The sequence below is a fragment of the Eutrigla gurnardus genome (genome assembly GCF_963514095.1).
Source record: "Eutrigla gurnardus genome assembly, chromosome: 6".
Classification (NCBI taxonomy): domain Eukaryota; kingdom Metazoa; phylum Chordata; class Actinopteri; order Perciformes; family Triglidae; genus Eutrigla; species Eutrigla gurnardus.
In genome coordinates, this window is record NC_139920.1 from 7,914,317 (window position 1) to 7,931,962 (window position 17,646).

Genomic DNA, 17,646 nt, shown 5'->3' on the forward strand with positions numbered 1-17,646 from the left:
CCATTAAAAAAGGTCATACATCATGTTAAATCCTAAAAAAAATAGTAGATATCAAAAATGTAATTGAAAAAAGTCATGGTATAATATCTGTAGCATGTCATTAGTCATAGTATAGTATGTCATTAATCATAAAAAACTTCTAAACTAAATTAAAACATTTTAAAGGTCCCATATTATACTGTTTTTCATCAATTTCACACAGCTGTCAGAAGTCCAACAACACTGTATTCAATATACATTTTCACAAACCCATCCATAGTCCTGAAATTCAGCTGTCTAAAAGTTGCTCAAATGAGCTCTGCTGAGAACAGGCTGTTTCTGTGTCTGCACCTTTAAATGCTAATGAGCTTCGTTTGTCATCGCCTACTTGGAGAGACAGAGAGGATGCAGCTTATGCTAGCGGTAGCATGCGGCAATGTTTACGTGGATGTAACGCTATGGCTCACCTATGTGGCTCAGGTGAAGTTGCTGGGTCCCGTATGGTTGGGACAGATCCTTTTTACGAGGGTCAGTGTCGAGGCAAAGCCAGCTTTGTACTGACCCTCGTTACTGAAGCAGTACGATGTGAAGTGGTTAGCACACACATACAAGCTAACACGGACCGTAGCCGGCACATTGTCATTAAAAATGAAACGCAACCACCATCTCTTCTGTTCTGAGCTGGGACAGAATGTAACAGAGCAATTTGCGTGTCTAGGTATGAGTGATGACATTGTGAAACACTGCTATCTCACCGCAGGACACACCGAACTTCAGCTCGGTGATGAACGCCCCCTCTCGGATATCTCCTATCATCACGCAGAGGACTTCGGTCTATGCAAATGACTTCATTACATGACGAAGGGAGCTGAATCAGAACAGCCTGTAGGAGCGCCGTTGTACCAGTGGGTGGGCTGCAGAAACCATGCAGGAGTCGCCTGTTTTCCTCAGTGTAAAAAAAACCTGATATATTATTTCTGTTTTTTATATAGTGTAGAAGGCTATGTCATAAAAAGTCATATTATAGTTTTACATAAAAAGTAACAATATAGGATGTCGTAAAAACTCATAGGGTAGTATGTCATATAAAAGGTCATAGTATAATATAAATAAGTAATTGTATAAGATTCAGAACCATTAAAAAGTAAATTATGTCATAAAGTCATGGTGTAGGATGTTGGGGAAATGTCATAGTATGTACTATGGTTTAGTGGCTTAAAATGTCATTTTATAATATAGTATTTCATACAAATCAATAAAGTGTATGTCATAAAATATGAAAAAGTTGTAGTATGTCATTGGAAGTCATAGTATAGCATTGAATTATTTCTCTACAGACGGAGACATCTTAACTTCTAAGGCCTTTACAAACAGTCTGTCCCAGTAATTCTGGCTTTAACCCTTTCCACTGTACTTTCCTGATTACTTGCTGCGGCTGGTTTTATGTCACATTTCAAACAGACGATGCAGACAAGCGTACATGAAAAAGCTTTATTAAATGAAAACTTGCACAGGATTTGTAATGCAGCGTAATAATACTGTACAGTTGGCATAGATACGGAGAGAAAACAACTCGAGTCAAATCACCTCAAACACAACGGTTGTAGGCCAAAAAGACGACCTTTGCATAGAAGTCTCCACCCAGTGCTGCTGCAGGAGAGGACAGAGAGGTCGGTGTCTTTGGGGACATTTAAAGGGACGCGATGCTAATTTAGACAAACAGCGTCTTCAATCATTCTCATAGGATGTTCTTCTCTATCTATTAAAACAGGATCTGCATCGGTTTCATAAATACAAGAGAAGTAGTTGTACACAATGAGTTTCTTTAAATGAGGCTCCAATTGAGCCACATCTGTTGGTTCGAGCCAGATGAGAAGTAAGAGTGCTGTGCTAGTTTTCTGTGCTAGCCCTTGTTTTCATGCAGGTCCTCTACAGGGGGCACTGTGAGGATGGTCTCCCTCCCCCCACCTGCCGTGATTGTGCCTCTCAAGTATAGGTCGTACATTTAGAGCCCTTTGAGGATGTATTTAAAGACTTTTTTGTGTGGACACAGCTCATTCAGTTTGTGCTCCCCCAGGTAGAAAATCCCCCCCACCCCCACCCAAAGACATCACCATCTGGAGGAACAGGCTTCAGTTTAACAAATCCTTTAAACCCATATCATGAGAAGTGGTCTGAGCCAAACAAGTGGCTTCCTCTAGTGTGTTAGTAGTTTTCCCTTAAAGGGCCAATATTCCAGTTGTAGAGAAAGTTTTCTTTTACTTTATTTTTAGTAGCGTAATAAAACTCTACAAAGCGCAAGATCAAAGGCACATGATACATTTTGTTTGCAGTTTGCCCACTGCTCACTTTTTTCATCCACATAGTTTAATTCCATCCTTTTATATTACCTGAGTTTTTCTTCCTAAAGACCAAAACACAGTAAGAGCCAACTTGATGAGCTTCAAACTCCGGTTCGTTTTTGTGTAAAGACGCACCGATGGGGGCTGTCACGATTCAACTTCACTTTTATATTTTGAGGTCACAATTCAATTCGCTGGGCCTAATCAACTGAGCTGAATAAAACCTAATCATGAAGATTGATTTTTGTTTGTAATTGAGAGAATTTTCTCAAAGTATACATTTTTATATTTGTTTTTGTTGAGGTGGCAGTTGGCCTGGTGTACATTTGGATAATTAGCTCATATTACATTAAGCTTCTAAAATGTTATCACCATTAGAACTGCAACTAACTATTATAAAATAATAACGAGAATTATCGACTAAATGATTTGTTCCATGAAATGTCAGAAAGTAGTGAAATGCCTGTTAATATATCCTAAAGCTTAAGGAGGCATCTTCAAAAAGCTTGTTCTTTTTGTCCAACAGTCCAAACTCAAAATGATCAAATGTTGATATTCTTGCATGAAAATCACTTGAACATTTAAAACCTATCAACTAGTTGTTCCAGCTCTAATCATCATCGTGAAATTCAGAAATCTGACAGTCCATCTCTTTTTGTCTGTATTATTTCCACGTAAGCAGCAGAAAAAACCCATCTGACTCTTAATGTGTTTCAGTCCATAACTGATTGTTTCCATAGCTTAGTTTTGTGAAGTTTTCATTTTAGTCCATGAGAAACTTCTGTTTGTGTTTTTTGTTCTGCTGCTAGACCAGCACGGTCCTATAAAGTCTCACATGTTATCGTGAAAGAACCTTATTCCAGTTATAAATGGATTGTCTTCTGGTGGCGGCGAATTTCAGGCAGCGGTTGTCTATCGCCCTCTGGTGGACAGGAGGATTAGCTGCGCTTTGCTGTCACCTGCTGCCTCAGCTTCTCCCTCCTCTTCTTCTCTGTCAGCCTGGAAAAGCAGAAAGAAAATATGAGAGTGTGTCTGCTGTCATTCCAAGCCTGTGTTTTGAACATTTGTTGATCTTCAGATGTCCAAATTCTTCTTCTTCTTCTGTCTAATTTCATACGACTCACTTTAAAACTGAGCAGGCCTCTAGAAGACAGCATGACCGTTGACAGGTTAACGAAAGTTGATTTAATTAAATTAATTAATTATTTAATCAGGCCCTGTGATAGACTGGCGACCTGTCCAGGGTGTACCCTGCCTTCGCCCAATGACAGCTGGGATCGGCTCCAGCCCCCCCGCGACCCTGAATACAGGATAAGCGGTAGACGATGGATGGATGGATGGATTATTTAATCAGATCAATCATATTTTTCATATTTTATGATCGCAGACAATACAAGTTTGAATGTTAAACATGACTTTCAGTACAGCCCCATAATTAATAAACTATAACATTTCAGCATTCATTCTTAATTATGTTATTATATTACGTTCTTGAATACAGGCTTCTTGTCTGAATTTTTATGGTAAGTGTGTGTGTGTGTGTGTGTGTGTGTTGTGTGATGGTTACCTGCGGTTTCGAGCCTCCACCAACTCACTCAGTTGATCCTGAGCTGCCCGGAGCTCCTCCAGACTCCGCTGGTAGCCGAGGTCCCCGGAGCCCGACCTCTCCAGGAGAGAAACCTGGTTGGACAGCTCGCTGGTGCGATCACGCAGCCGCTGGATGGACATGTACAGGTTCTCATCGTCTTCCTCCTGCAGCCACAGCGAGGAACACAGCAACACAAATGATTTTCATTTATTAACTTTCAGTAGATTGAATATATCTCTCCGTCTCTCTTCCTCACAAAATACTGGTTTACCTTTGCATTGACAATCTCTATGTGGACCAGTAGTGACACCAACTCCAGCTCCTCACTGTAGCTGTTCTTCAGAGGGATGCTCCTGTAGCCTGACAACACACCACACAACCATGCCAACACCTTGAATTCACACAAATATTTCAAAGCGTTCGCAAGAAGACATTTCTCCGCTCCAGCTGTAGGGTTGACGTCCTCACTCCGACCTTTGACCCCTTCGCTAAGCCCTGACACTTTGTTGTTAACTGCTGCTGCTCCTTCAAGCTGTCGGTAGCATGGAGCCCACACTGTCACTAACTGCACTCCCTGAAGAAATGGCTCATTTTTGGGCAAAATATTTTAGATATCCAGGATGTGAAACTGATTCAGCAGGAGAAACGGGTTATAAAGATAGAAGATAAAGTCCAACCTTACAAATCAGTGTAACTAAACCAAGAAATCACCTGGTACACCAGTACTTTTAAACCTGGGCCCTATGGGTAAATTACTAATGGGTACAAAATGTCGGGTGTTGTTCTAGTAGGAATTTGGTCGATGTTGCCTCAGCCACAACATGAGCTGCACTGTCGGCTTATTTTTGGGGCAACTTTGACCGGCAATGTAGGTCAAATAAAAGTGCTCTGATGGTTGACCTCCCTCTCGCACCTTCATACCTAACAGGGTGAATTAAGGACCAGAGTTGGTGCCCCGCGTACCGAGGACGAGTCCTCACCGCAGCAGCCCCGGGTTCGAATCCGACGGGCGGCTCATTCTTCAAAGTCATCCTCATCTCTCTCCCCCTTTCACTCCCACACACTCTCTCTCTCTCTCTCTCTCTCTCTCTCTCTCTCTCTCTCTCTCACAATAAAAAAAGGGAAAAATGGCCCCAAAAAATATGGGAAAAAAAAAGATTGACCAAGGAGGCTTTTGTGAGTTTAATTGGTTTGCGTCAAGTTTAAATGAAGTGTGTTTTACAAAACTGTAAAGATACTTGTTTTGTATTTGGTGATAGCAATATACTTATTTTGTTTATGGTGAAACAAAAGTGTCTCTCTGCAGGCATCCTTTACTCACCGTCACCATCATTAAAAAGCAAAAGCAGGATGTGTGCACCTTCAGTAGAGAGCCGGGGTTACATTCACCTGTTCGTAGCAGACGGACTGGGTACGTGGCCTGTGCCAGGAAGTTAGGATCACTGAACATGTCCTCCTCGTACACGGTGAAGCGCAGAAAGGAGAAGCTGGGGTTGTGGATGTCAAACATAAACTGCTTCTGCACCCACACTGGATTCAGACCGTTATCAGCTGGCAGGGTCAGTAGGAAATGGTCAGTGCACATATTACTGCATGAACGTACGTCTCTTGTGGCCACGAGGCAGCGGCCGTCTTACCTACGACGTCAGTCTTGCATTTGCAGCCGTCATAATCAGCTCCACAGATCTCCACTTCCACAAAGGGACAGACGATGCTGCGGCCATTTTTAGGAAGATGACGGGCTCCCAGCACCTGATCCAGGACCAGTGGAAGAATATGAAAAGTAGATACAAGACTATCTAATCACACTACTAGTTCATTACTTGTACTTCTATGATCAATCTGACCTGTAACTGGATGGTAATGGGCTCCACATGTAAGGTGTCCTTGTAAAAAGGGTCAAAGCCGTCGTCCCTCAAGACATCAGGCTGCAGGACGAAGCCACTGGCACCTCCCAGCATGAACAAGGCCTGGTTCAGCTGCATGGGCTTATCTACACACACAGTCACCTTCATATTTATTCACTTGTTTGTCTCACAGCTGACATCCTCAGTGTTAAGAGTCCATCAGAGGATGCAAAGGCTGAACCTGGCTACCCTTCCCAAGTCTAAACCCACTAAGATCCAAAGGGGCACACTGGATCCAGTAAGGTAAAACATTTGAACTGTCATCATGAGGACACTGAAAAAAGATTGTTTGATTTAGGATTTCCCCCCCATTGATTTTCTACCCTTTTAACCATATCTTGATTATTATGATACAATATATTTTATTGATCCATTTCCCTTCATTGTAGGCAAATGTGATGATTAGTGTTGATTTGTTAATCATGTGATTATTTTATTAAAAACAATGTAATTGCATCTTTAAGTTACAAAATATATATATTTTTTAATAAGTTATTGCAACACTGCTTCTTTCAAACTCTAATCTTACAACTTACATATTTAAGTGTTTGTTTTTTAATTGGTTTCTCTGTTTTATGACTTTGTATCTGAGATGAGGAAAATAAAGTAGCTAACATCTGCCTGGCTGTAAAAGCCTTTATAACTCTTAGAAATGATTTGTGTACCTGATTGCTACTACATGTACTTGCTGATCTTGTGTAAAAGTACACATATACTGGTACACTGACCTGGGGTCTGGAAATTCAGTGCGACCAGCTGGGAGCCACAGAGCCACATGGGCAGCGGGTCGTAGTTGGAAGAATCCAGCCTCTGTCCTCGGGGATAAACTCTGGAAAGCTGCCGGCGGTTATACTGCAGGAAGCGTTTCCCTCTGCTGCGTGTTGCAAACTTCTCTGCCTTCGTCTCTGGGAAGGACGACATGTCCCGGTAACATGCCCTCTCTGTCCCAATCTCTGGAAGTAGCAGCAAGAAAAACAAATAAATATGGAAACTGTTAAAAAAGTGAGGAAGAGGAGAGCAGCTTGATCCTTACTGTCCTCGTTGAAGGGCACAGGTCTGCAGTAGACCACAAGCTCAGACAGCTCCACTGCTATCTTCTTCCTCCTCTCCATTTGCTTCTCCTCCTGCATCTGTTACCATGGAGATAAGCCAAGCACACTGTTAAGCCGGTATTAAATCCTTTTCAGGCATACTTTACGTTACTTTTGAGCAGAGCAATGGTTACAAAAACAAATTTTAAAATGATGAATCATCAAATTGTCCTTTTATAAATGTTATAGTAAATTGAAGTTTAAAACATGTAGACGGCTGCTGAAGGTGAATTATTCCCATGATTGCTTTGGTCGTACTGACCCGTGCATCAGCGTTCTGTGTTGCCTCTCGGATTTTGCTGACCCAGCTGGTCACGTCCTCCAGACTGTCGGCTGCCACGTCGAGGGCCTGAACCGGGTGAGAGGACAGCTGCTGGGAGTGGATCGTGAACACGTAGGGACGTGAATTCAACCCGTCCTTATGCAACACTGGACCGATGTGTGGAGGGAGACCATCAGAGGAAGAGGTGAAGTGACAGGGAGAGAGTTTGAGACTTAATAATTAGATGTTTCTACTGTGTTTATCTGCTAATAGAGCAATAAAAAAAACAGGAAAACTAAACAACTATGAATCAGTCATTAATAAAACATAAAAATGAAGAAAAGTGGAGTTTGCAACCTTTTGTATCAAGGAATAAATGATTGAGTCAGAGAGGAAAATGTGAATGCCGTAAGTCCGTTGAGCATGAAATGTATCAGCAAGCACATTTAAGGTTTGGTTGGTTTAAGAACGGATCAATAAATAAATGTGAAACTGCAGTGACTGGCTGACTAAATTAGTTTCAATGAGTTTGTTACATTTTCTCTTGAATTTTTCTAGATACTAGAAAGATGTAATAGACTGATATATAATCCCTGTTTGGCAGGATGTCCAGGTTAAATTTCATAATTCAAAGAGGTTAGTCTCACTTAGAAAACCGGTTTGTTTAACAAACTCACCGACTTGGCAGGTCGGTACATCAATGAAGCCTTTGAGGAACGTTCCCAGAGGACTGTTCTCTGTAGACTGAGACGACACAATGATAGAAAAATAAGATTGATTATGATAGGGAAAGCAAGCTGCTCATGTGACATTCTTACAGCTCTGGCAAAGAGTCCCAACTCACTGCTTCATCCACCTCTCTGGTGGGAGAACTGGGAACCTCTTCCACATAGTTTGCAGGAAACCACAGCTGTTTCTTTCCTCCATAGTCGCCTCGCCACCTAAAGAGGAAACATTCAGGTTCATGAGGAGCTGCTCTCCGTGTGACGGAGACGACCTGGTGTGACAGACGCACAGGAGATCACATGTAGGCTGAGATCCACTCACCAGCCGCCCTCCTGCTTCTCCACGCTGAGGATGAGCGCTTGTTTGGGGAAACAGAGCTCATCTTCCCTCTGAGCTCGGTAGTCGTACAGAGCTTTGACTGTACACTGAAACACACAGCAGCAAGGGACACCATCAGTGTGTGTGTGTGTGTGTGTGTGTGTGTGTGTGTGTGCGTGTGTGTGTTTGTGCCGGAGTGTAGTTTCAGATACGACCACTGAAACTCACAAAAATGTAAATCAGGCCTTCAAATGAGTACATTGCAGGACTTATACTACTCTTTTTACAGTACAACAGTGAATTCAAATATTTACTGTACTTTGTACAACTATGTACATTTACAGTTGATGATTATAAAAGGTCTACCCATATTACCTTTCAGTGTAACCTAATCTGTTAATTTACTTAAGTATATGATAGATATAAGAATGATTGAATACTCAATGATGCTGCAACAACTAAAAGTGGAGATCCACAGTACAAATATTCACTTACCCGTGCTGTGGGCATCTTATTGGCCTCCACATAGAAATGTGGGCTGCGGACCTCATAGAGCGCCCCATAGTCAAGCTCCTGACACAAACATAAAATAGTATGTACTCCTTTAGTTTAATGCTGCTATTAAAATCTTTACCGTTGGATTTTAGTTCATAAAAATGTAATACAATAATAGCATGTTATTAAAGTGTCATAAGAAAGTAAATTTATAGTATTTCAATAAAAAGTCATTATATATGCCATTAAACGTATTAAAAAGTCATAATATAGTATGGGATTAAAGTGTCATAAACATTAATAGTATGCCATAAAATGTCATGAAAAAGTCAGGATGGTATGTCATAAAAAGGTTGGTTTATTAATCAAATCAAAAAACTTTATAGTAAATTAAGTCAAACAAATGTTTCATAAGAAAGTAAAAGTATAATATCCCAGTCATAAAACTTATCTCATGAATGTCATGGTATAGTAAGTCATTACAAATGCCAAAAATAGTTAGTCAGTAATGTCATTAAAAAGTCCCAATATAGTACGCATCAGTTCTTAATAGACTCATTAGTCACAGCCTGAAACTCAACAAAAGCAGATTTCAGGTCGACTCAGTGACTTTCCTATGAAGCGACGATGCTTTGTGACGTGTAACATGACGGTTGAGCCGTGTTGGACTCACCGCGGTGCCCATGCGGTCCAGAGTGTCCTCGTTGATCGGGTAACGGAGCCTCATCTTACGGTACAGAGGATGTTTCTCATAGTAGCTCACGAGGTCTACGAGACTCTCGAACTCTGCCGAGCTGCCCAACATGAAGAGACGGCCTTCCTGCTGAATACGACAGTGTTTGATCTTCCCCTCCGCCCTGCAGAGACACAAAAGGTTTTTGGTAAAAATGTTTTTGTTTGAAAATGAAACCCTTAAAAAACAGGTGAGTCCATGTGCTTGTCCCTCAGTGTGCGTTGTTTTTCTACCTGAAGGAGATGGCGAAGGAGCTGTTCTCGCTGCGTTTCCGCACCAAGAAAGCTCCGTCTCTGGGGACACGCATCAGCATGTGTTCGGCCTCAACCCGGGACAGACTGGAGTGGTACCACCTGGAGGACACATATATTCACTAGTCGGTCCACTTCTCTCTTTCACACAAACCAACAGAGAGAGTGTGGCATCCTCGGCTACATCACTCACTCTCTGCTCTCGTGTGCGTTGGGCTGAGGCACGGGGCTGCCCAGCCGCATCTCAAACTCGTTGCAGCGCAGAGGCGTGTCTCTGTAGTGGCAGATGAGGCGGTAGAGGCTTTCAAACACCAGGTTGTCCGTCAGGTAGAAGCGCGTGGAGCCGGACTCCTGGCGTGAATGGATCCTGCAGTGCTGGACTCGACCGGAGCGCCTGAGGAGGAACAGGGGGAGGCGTTACAGTCTCTGATCTGTCATCAAACAGGCTGGAGACTCATTATACTGACCGGCTGATTCATTGTTACAATAAAGTGATGACTCGTGGTTTCCTTTTTCCATTAAAATATTTGTTTTTTTACAGTATTGATCACCTAATAGAATAGATTTGACTTATTTGCCATGCAATAAATACAAAATAAATACTTTCCAATAGCATGAGGGATAATTTGTGAACAATGATCAAATTTGGATTTTGCTTTGTTAAATGTATTTGATGTCCAGTTCACTTCAGATTGACTTTTCTCACTAAATTTGACTGAAACTTAAATCTCTTTTCCTCTTTATGATTGGAGCTGTTGCAGCTATGATCACATGTTTCTCTCATCTCTATGTTGTTTCTTCTTTCCTCTACTAAAAAAAGCCCAAAGAGAGGAGTTCAGGCTGAGATCACGAACATGAACATGTTGCCACTGACCAGAAGGAGAGGGTGTAGTCTCCCACAAACGTCTCGCTCTCCCGAACCAGGAAGGTGCCGTCCTTGTTGCCGCCCTCGCAGTACTCCTGCAGCAGCTTCTCAGCGACCTGCCGGCCGTCCCGACCTCCACCCAGCTTCCCGTGGAACCAGCGCTCCGCACAGTGCTGCTCGCTGTTGTTGTTACACTCCTGACCAATCATGGGAACCAGTGAGTGAGCATCCTCTTGATGATTAATGCCTTCGTTTCATTTGTGATTCATAATCATCTCCCCACCTCTTTCACATCTTCGTCCTCCTCTTCCTCAGCTGTCTGGTAGTGAGACGTCTCCTCCGAGTAGTAAATCTTATTGCTGGTCAGGACAAAATAGTGAGGAGTCCACGTCTGTCAATCATAAGAAAACACATTTCAGTGTCAGGTAAACACAGCGGGCTGTAAGGGTAACGCATGAAACCGTCGACACGCACGTGGTCGATGGGGTCTTCCAGGTAGAGGATGCCGTTCTTCAGAGAGTTGCTGATGTCGTTTTCAGAGTAGCTGGCCGACGTCACCTCTTCATAAAGCGTGCCTTCCACCAGTTTCTTGTGCTGGAACACAGCGGGGAAAATTGAGACGCACTGTTCAAGGTGGTTTTTTTACTGCATGCATGCACCGTGTTGGGACTTCTCTTTATGGAGGTCAGGGATCTTGGTGAAGGACAATAGAAGCTTGGTTGTAGACCACCTTACAAGAGCAGCATCTGATTCAGTGCCCAGACCTTTTTGAGGGCATAGCACACAGAAGAGGGTCCTTAGGAGGGCCTTAAATTCACATGTTGACACTAGAAATCCCCTGAAAACCTCAACAGCATCATTTTTAAGGGGTCTCTGGAAAAATCTTTGACAAATAATTTGCCACTAAAATGTCTTTTAAAAAGAGCGCTATGTCCAGTAGTATTCATTATTCAAAGTGCAAAACTATTCATGAAATATTTATTTGTGGGTGTTTACTCTTAAATTGCCGTTGAATACCCAGTTGTTTCTTTTACAGCCTAATTCCATAGGTGGCGCTGTTGCAAACGGTCCACAATGAAAATGTGCCTAGCCCCACGTGACAGTGTGTGTTAAATGGCTGACGTTGAAGCACCTTGATGAGGATCTTCCTGCGGAGCTGGTACGGCGAGGGAAGCTCCTCCGCGCTGCTATCGACTGGCTTGGTGAGCAGCAGATCTCCAAACACCTTCTTGAAGTGTGTGGCCATGTTCCTCTGCTGGACCACGCTGCAGTGGTCCTCGATGGACAAAATCACCGGATACCTGCAACAAGCACGACGGCGCTGTGAACTCGCATTGTTGACATCCAAACTGCAGTAAGTAAGTTCCACCTCCACCGGTGGAGAAGTTAAAACCGTCTGCAAACTCACTCTGATGTGACGAAGGCGTGCTCTTTGATGGTGTGCAGCACGTCCAGGAATTTGATCTTAGAGGTCAACGTGTGGCCGTGGTAGATGATCGGCAGGTCGTCGGGTCCGTCCCAGCAGTCCACTATATCAGAGAACACGTGTCGTTACAGACCTCTACTGAACCTCCTGTACTCTGATGTACAGGCGTTCAGCTGTGTGGGGAGACCAGATTGAAACAACACGGCCTTCCCATCTGTGGCCAGTTATAAGTGTTGCAGAACAGAGAGGCTTACGTTCAATGCAGCGGCAGCCGAGCCTGAGGCAGCGGGCGTAGGCTTCCAGAGAGGACTCGCTGGAGAACTGGTCACCTGTCAGGTAGCTGAGAGGGCGAGACACGGAAACTAGTTCAGGAGAGCAGTGGGACTGCAACCGCTTACAGTCTTCACTATTGATTAATACCGTAGCTTTTCCTCTTTAATCTCTTACTAAACCATTTTCAAAGGATGTCTTTCTTTTTTTTTAAATAGAAACTATAATTCAGAAGGTGTACAGCACATTTACACGACAGCAAAAACGCAAAGGGAGGATCTAGATCACCATTATTCCCATAAATACAGGAACGAGATCTTCTGATACAGAATGGGACTCCTGAGACAAATATTTGAGAAAACAAATGTTGAGGCCTACGTGTTGTGTGAAGAGGAGATCCAGTACTGAGACAGCGGCCTTCTCATGTCATCAGCAACAACGGGTGAAGGTCGAGGGTCACACACAGAGTTCTCTTTAGAGAACAGGAACGTCAGGAACTAGAGACATGGAGTAAGACGATCAGACTGTGAGGTAGGGAACAAATCTCCACAGGTTTTATTTCAGTCGAGCCTTTTGTTGAACCTCATCAAGTTGCAGCATGGGCTCCGGCTGCGCTCCGCCCCGCATGTAGCCCGTGAGGAACTCTCTGACACGACTCAGGTCCGACGCCCAGGTCTCCTGAGACGAGCCGGATAAAGAAGTGAGCACAGAGCAGTTTTTAAGAGAGCGTTTTCTGTGTGGTGTGCTGGCGGGCGCCGACTCTGCTCAGTACCTTCTGGTCCATCTGTAAAAACTTCTGGAAGTCGTAGAGGGAGATCTGACAGAGCTCTGGTCTGTCGACATTCCTGCAAACACAACGGTTTTCAAGATGTCAAACAAGCAGCGCAGTGAAAGTCAAAGAAAGGTTCAACTAAATGAGATGTGACACATTAACGCACAAATGTCTGTCTGGCAACGTACTATATTTCTCTACCTATGCCATTTATAAAGCTTAATGTTGCATAACGCTGAATGTTTCACATCCCCAGAGCCAAGAAATAAAAACCCATTTAAGTCCCATTAAAATGGCAACACATGGAAATGTTTCACTTTCTTGAAAACCAAAACCTCCTTTAATGACTTTGATGAATTAAGTGTGTGTGAAAGAACACGTGGTCAGGCAGAAGGACAACAGTGGAGGACGTGAAGGAGGTGGAGGGACTCACCGCAGAGGGAAGGAGAGCTCCAGCTGCTCAATTATCTGGGAACAAAAGGGGAGGGGCCAGGTGACGGACAGGTGGGAGGAGCCAGGTGAAGCATAAACAGAAGGTGAGCGTGGTGCCGTGTGAGTGCAGAAGTGCTCAAATACAGTACTGAAGTGTGACCCTGATGCACACTTTTACTTTTCCACAGTGGGACACTAAATGACTTGTATCTGAGGGCCCATGTTACCGGCTGTGTGTTTCAGATTCAGAAACACGAGACAAATATTAAAATACTGTTATTGTTGGCTACAAATCGTGTATCTCCAGAATAAATTCTGAAAAGCAGCATGTTGTTGCAGCTCAATGCCACAACGGAATAAAGAAAATTACAGGATGTTTAGATGGGCATGAAAAGTCTGCTCTGCTTGAATCTGCAAGGAAAAATTTTATAGAAGTGAACGTAGCGTTGATGTTCACTGTGAGGGATCAGAAAACTCAAACAATTTGACTTCCATGCTCTTTGGAACATACAGTACATAGAAAGCAACGGCTGTCTGGATCAGCAGCAAAATACATGTGAAAAACCATTTTTTTTCCCACGTGGACATGATTGTAATCATAGAACCCTAATAGAAACATATAAACAAACACAACAAGTGTCCTATTCTTCCACTGTGATACAACTACTTTGAGGTAAGTAAGGGATGTGAGTGCTTCTTCCTCAACCGTGCAAACACAAAACTGACACTCACGCTCTTCTGTGCGTCGAACATCAGCGTCCTGTAGAGCTGTGAGAAGTTGGGGTAGGACAGGTCGCTCCTGGCCTCCACCTCCTGTGTGAACAGGGACGAGGAGTTAGTGTGACACAAAAGGAGTCAGAGAGTCAAGGAGAACAAAGACTTTCACGTGAATCAGACTGATGTTCTGCTCTGACCTGCAGCTTGTCTTTGAGAAAGCGCATGTTGGGGACTCTGTAGTTGACCTGAGGCAGCAGAGCTTTCACATCCTTCACTGTGATGCTGAAAAAGAAACGGGAGATTACAAACAGGAACCAGGAGCTTACCTGTTTGAAGAGGTAATGTCGCCATTCTAGCACCAACTCTTAGGAACCAACTGCAGATGTGAAAAAATACCGCAAAAACACCTGTTTTTACATTTTTAAATAAAGTGGATTCTGACTTTTGTGGGGGTTTTTTTTACTTTACATCAGATATCATGTCAAAACATGTTTCATTTGTTGAGTTTAAAACTTGTAATCTGTAATCTCACTGCAGCGTGCATTTAGTGCATCATAGTAGCTCTTCTGGAGCTTTCTATCAAACCGCACACTCCTCGACAGCAGATGGAGTTCTCCCAGCTGTCAGGGAATTGCAGATGTTCAAATTGACATTTTTTTCCGGAGCACACTCTTGTCCATGTTGGCTTCCACAAAGAAGAATGAACCTTTCAGCTTGGCTTTTAACTGCTGCTGATATGACAAAAAGAATAATAATAATATAATAAAACTCAACTAATCAATGCTTCCTGTGTTGAGACTGTTTTGGCTATTATGAAAAATAAAATAATATATATTTGCACAGAATTTTTTTTGTGGAGTTGCTGATGTCTTTTACTCAACATCTTTCTTTCTTTTCTAGGAAAAACAGCACATTGATAATCACTTAAATGAGTGATGAACAAAACACATGCAGCCAGCCGTCAGGAACCGAAGGAGGAAGAAAGTGAGAGAAGCAGGTAGAAAACGGATCCAGGTCAATGCTCTGAGAGGATCTTTGGGGTCAACGACCGCCGTCACTGCCAGGTCTGATTCGCCTTTCCACCCGCTTCCCTCTGTCTAGCTACTGTTACTGTTACTATTTTCACAGGAGACAGGAAGTTGCCCTCTCCCAGCCCATCGTATCACTTCCTGTCGCTTATCAGGCGGTGGCAGGCTGTTTGTCCTGGAGCGGCTTCCACCCAAACAGAAGCCTGGACTTATTAATGCGAGCAGGAGGGAGAAGCAGACGGAGAAGGTGTGTGTGTGTGTGTGTGTGTGTGTGTGTGTGTGTGTGTTAAGGGCGCGGCAGACCCCTGGCGAGGGGGCAACATGCTCTTTGATGCCGTCTGGATCTGGTTTCACCTCCAGGTCCCACCTGCTGTGACAGACCAGCCAATGAGCATCCATCACAGACTGCTGTGAAAGCTCTGATTGGGCGATGACGTGTTTAAGGCGAGTCACCCACCTGCCCTCGTGGTTCCTGTCCATGACTTCAAACTGTTTCCTCAGCCACCTACAGAGGGAGGGATGGAAAGAAAAAACACGAGACGAGTGATTTGCTGCACCGTGTTGCTGGAAACTGAAATTAAAACATGTTTGCTAAGAAAATGTAAAAAATGTACTTATATTTAGGTTATTACCAAAACGAATATTGTCTGTTCTGGGCTACTGTAGAAAAACTAAAGACACACTTATTATTATTATTATTATTATATTCCATGTCAATAGATCCCCCTAAATGCAACACACTGGCCCTTTAAAAGAGCGAAGTCTTTCAGGATGAGGTCTGAAATAGTTTATATTTCCTAACACAAAATTGAGGGGAATTTAGATTTCAGTTGGCCTTCAAACCACAGGCTGTAGTTAGACAGTCTGTATTTGTCAAACCCAGTGGAAGCTGATGAACCTACAGTTTACACACAGACAGACAAAATGAGCCATTTCATTTCCTCGGACCATTTCCAGTCATATACCGCTCACATTATGTCGACAGCCTCCCTCTGTTCTCCCGCTCGCACCACAGTGCCTCTGCACATTCATCTGGAGTAAATATTTTCATTCCAAAACAAATATTTGTCCTCTCCTCTGACTCCCCCTTTCCTTCCGGGTTGCTGCTTCTTTGAATGCAACCAGATATCGTTCAATCACACATACAGGAGTTTTGTGTTAGGTGCTTTATAAACACACTAATAAACAGTTCAGTGATGCATGTTTAAGACTTATCACAAATTAAGCATTAAATCATTAAAGTGTCTTCAGTTTTCTTTTGTTTAAAACTCAAAGAAAATGACCATAAACCAGCAAAAACTCACGTTTAAGTAACTGTAACTTGTGATTTCTTTTTAGGGTATTTGTGTTTAAAGAAATTACTTTTATCAAAGCTGTTGTCAGTTCATTTTCTGTTGATTAACTCAAATAAAATCAGCAAATTGCTTAACTGACGAGAGCCCTCTACATACTATTCAGAGCCCTCTTTCCGTTTTTATTCTCAACACAAGCTATTGACGGACACACACCTGTCTATCTGCTGCGGTGCCGGCGCCTTCTGAGTGTCGACCATCAGCCAGTTGAGACCAGAGATCCACATGTTGACCTCCTCCTCACTGAAGGCTGCAGAGACACAAAGAAACACCACACGGTGACTCCTCGTCCTTCACAGCTCAGATTGTAAAACTGCAAGTTTAAGGAAACATTATTTAAACAACTTGATTTAAATTTGTGTTCAAATGAGTTGGAACTATATTTGTTGTCATGACACTTTTCAGTTACAGCTGTGATCTGGACAGTCAACAGGTCATCCAGATGATCTGAACCACTTTATTTAGACTAAACCAAAACAATGTGCACTTGAACTGATGGTAATAATAACGTTGACAGGGAAATTCACTGATAGCTCAGGTTAGAATTGATTGTTTGACTGCAAATTTGTCTTAAAACCCATAGAGGGCAGAGGACAAAAGACAAAAGGACTTCTCTTGATGCCAAGTCATCAGATAACGGGTCGAATGAAAAAAGTGATGCGTGAACTTTACAGGCGGGACTGAAGTAAATCTCCAGTTATAACAGTGAAAGTACATTGGGAATCACACACACACACACACACACAGTAAGACACACACTGACCAGCCACACTGAGCGTCCTGAGGCGAAACTCCAGGCCGTAGAGCACGATGAAGCAGTGGGTGGGGTCCAGTTTACGGGCCTCCTCTGGGTAGCGCTCAAAATCACGGGAGCCCTTCCCCAAACGCAGCTCCCGGATCTCTCGTATGTCCACTGGAGGAGGGAGGGAGGGAGGGAGGGAGGGAGGAAGGAAGGAAGGAAGGATAGTGTTGCATGAACACAAATATGTACACAACCATGAATCACAGTGTGGCACGTTGTTCGTTTCCCTGCCAAACACACAGAAATCTGCTGCCGGAGAGCTCAACAAATGTACTTGTATACTTGTACAC

General features: G+C 43.2%; 1 protein-coding gene across 1 annotated transcript in view; it reads right to left on the reverse strand.

Annotated features, from left to right (window-relative positions):
• Nucleotides 1–1,456: 1,456 nt before the first annotated feature.
• Nucleotides 1,457–17,646, reverse strand: part of LOC311015197 (1-phosphatidylinositol 4,5-bisphosphate phosphodiesterase gamma-1-like) — a 23,621-nt gene continuing 7,431 nt past the window's right edge. The window contains exons 2-32 of the mRNA XM_084012321.1: nucleotides 17,318–17,467; nucleotides 16,711–16,804; nucleotides 15,660–15,707; nucleotides 14,372–14,456; nucleotides 14,190–14,270; nucleotides 13,459–13,493; nucleotides 13,026–13,098; nucleotides 12,836–12,931; nucleotides 12,632–12,750; nucleotides 12,238–12,323; nucleotides 11,966–12,086; nucleotides 11,690–11,858; nucleotides 11,032–11,151; nucleotides 10,841–10,948; nucleotides 10,567–10,754; nucleotides 9,886–10,086; nucleotides 9,675–9,794; nucleotides 9,382–9,565; nucleotides 8,709–8,786; nucleotides 8,217–8,320; nucleotides 8,014–8,110; nucleotides 7,847–7,913; nucleotides 7,170–7,336; nucleotides 6,850–6,946; nucleotides 6,545–6,769; nucleotides 5,757–5,902; nucleotides 5,547–5,661; nucleotides 5,299–5,460; nucleotides 4,181–4,269; nucleotides 3,889–4,073; nucleotides 1,457–3,320 (exon numbers count right to left, since the gene is read on the reverse strand). Of these exons, the coding sequence (XP_083868447.1) occupies nucleotides 3,260–3,320; nucleotides 3,889–4,073; nucleotides 4,181–4,269; nucleotides 5,299–5,460; nucleotides 5,547–5,661; nucleotides 5,757–5,902; nucleotides 6,545–6,769; nucleotides 6,850–6,946; nucleotides 7,170–7,336; nucleotides 7,847–7,913; nucleotides 8,014–8,110; nucleotides 8,217–8,320; nucleotides 8,709–8,786; nucleotides 9,382–9,565; nucleotides 9,675–9,794; nucleotides 9,886–10,086; nucleotides 10,567–10,754; nucleotides 10,841–10,948; nucleotides 11,032–11,151; nucleotides 11,690–11,858; nucleotides 11,966–12,086; nucleotides 12,238–12,323; nucleotides 12,632–12,750; nucleotides 12,836–12,931; nucleotides 13,026–13,098; nucleotides 13,459–13,493; nucleotides 14,190–14,270; nucleotides 14,372–14,456; nucleotides 15,660–15,707; nucleotides 16,711–16,804; nucleotides 17,318–17,467 (3,671 nt within the window). The 3' untranslated portion in view covers nucleotides 1,457–3,259. The remainder of the gene's footprint in view (nucleotides 3,321–3,888; nucleotides 4,074–4,180; nucleotides 4,270–5,298; nucleotides 5,461–5,546; nucleotides 5,662–5,756; nucleotides 5,903–6,544; nucleotides 6,770–6,849; nucleotides 6,947–7,169; nucleotides 7,337–7,846; nucleotides 7,914–8,013; nucleotides 8,111–8,216; nucleotides 8,321–8,708; nucleotides 8,787–9,381; nucleotides 9,566–9,674; nucleotides 9,795–9,885; nucleotides 10,087–10,566; nucleotides 10,755–10,840; nucleotides 10,949–11,031; nucleotides 11,152–11,689; nucleotides 11,859–11,965; nucleotides 12,087–12,237; nucleotides 12,324–12,631; nucleotides 12,751–12,835; nucleotides 12,932–13,025; nucleotides 13,099–13,458; nucleotides 13,494–14,189; nucleotides 14,271–14,371; nucleotides 14,457–15,659; nucleotides 15,708–16,710; nucleotides 16,805–17,317; nucleotides 17,468–17,646) is intronic.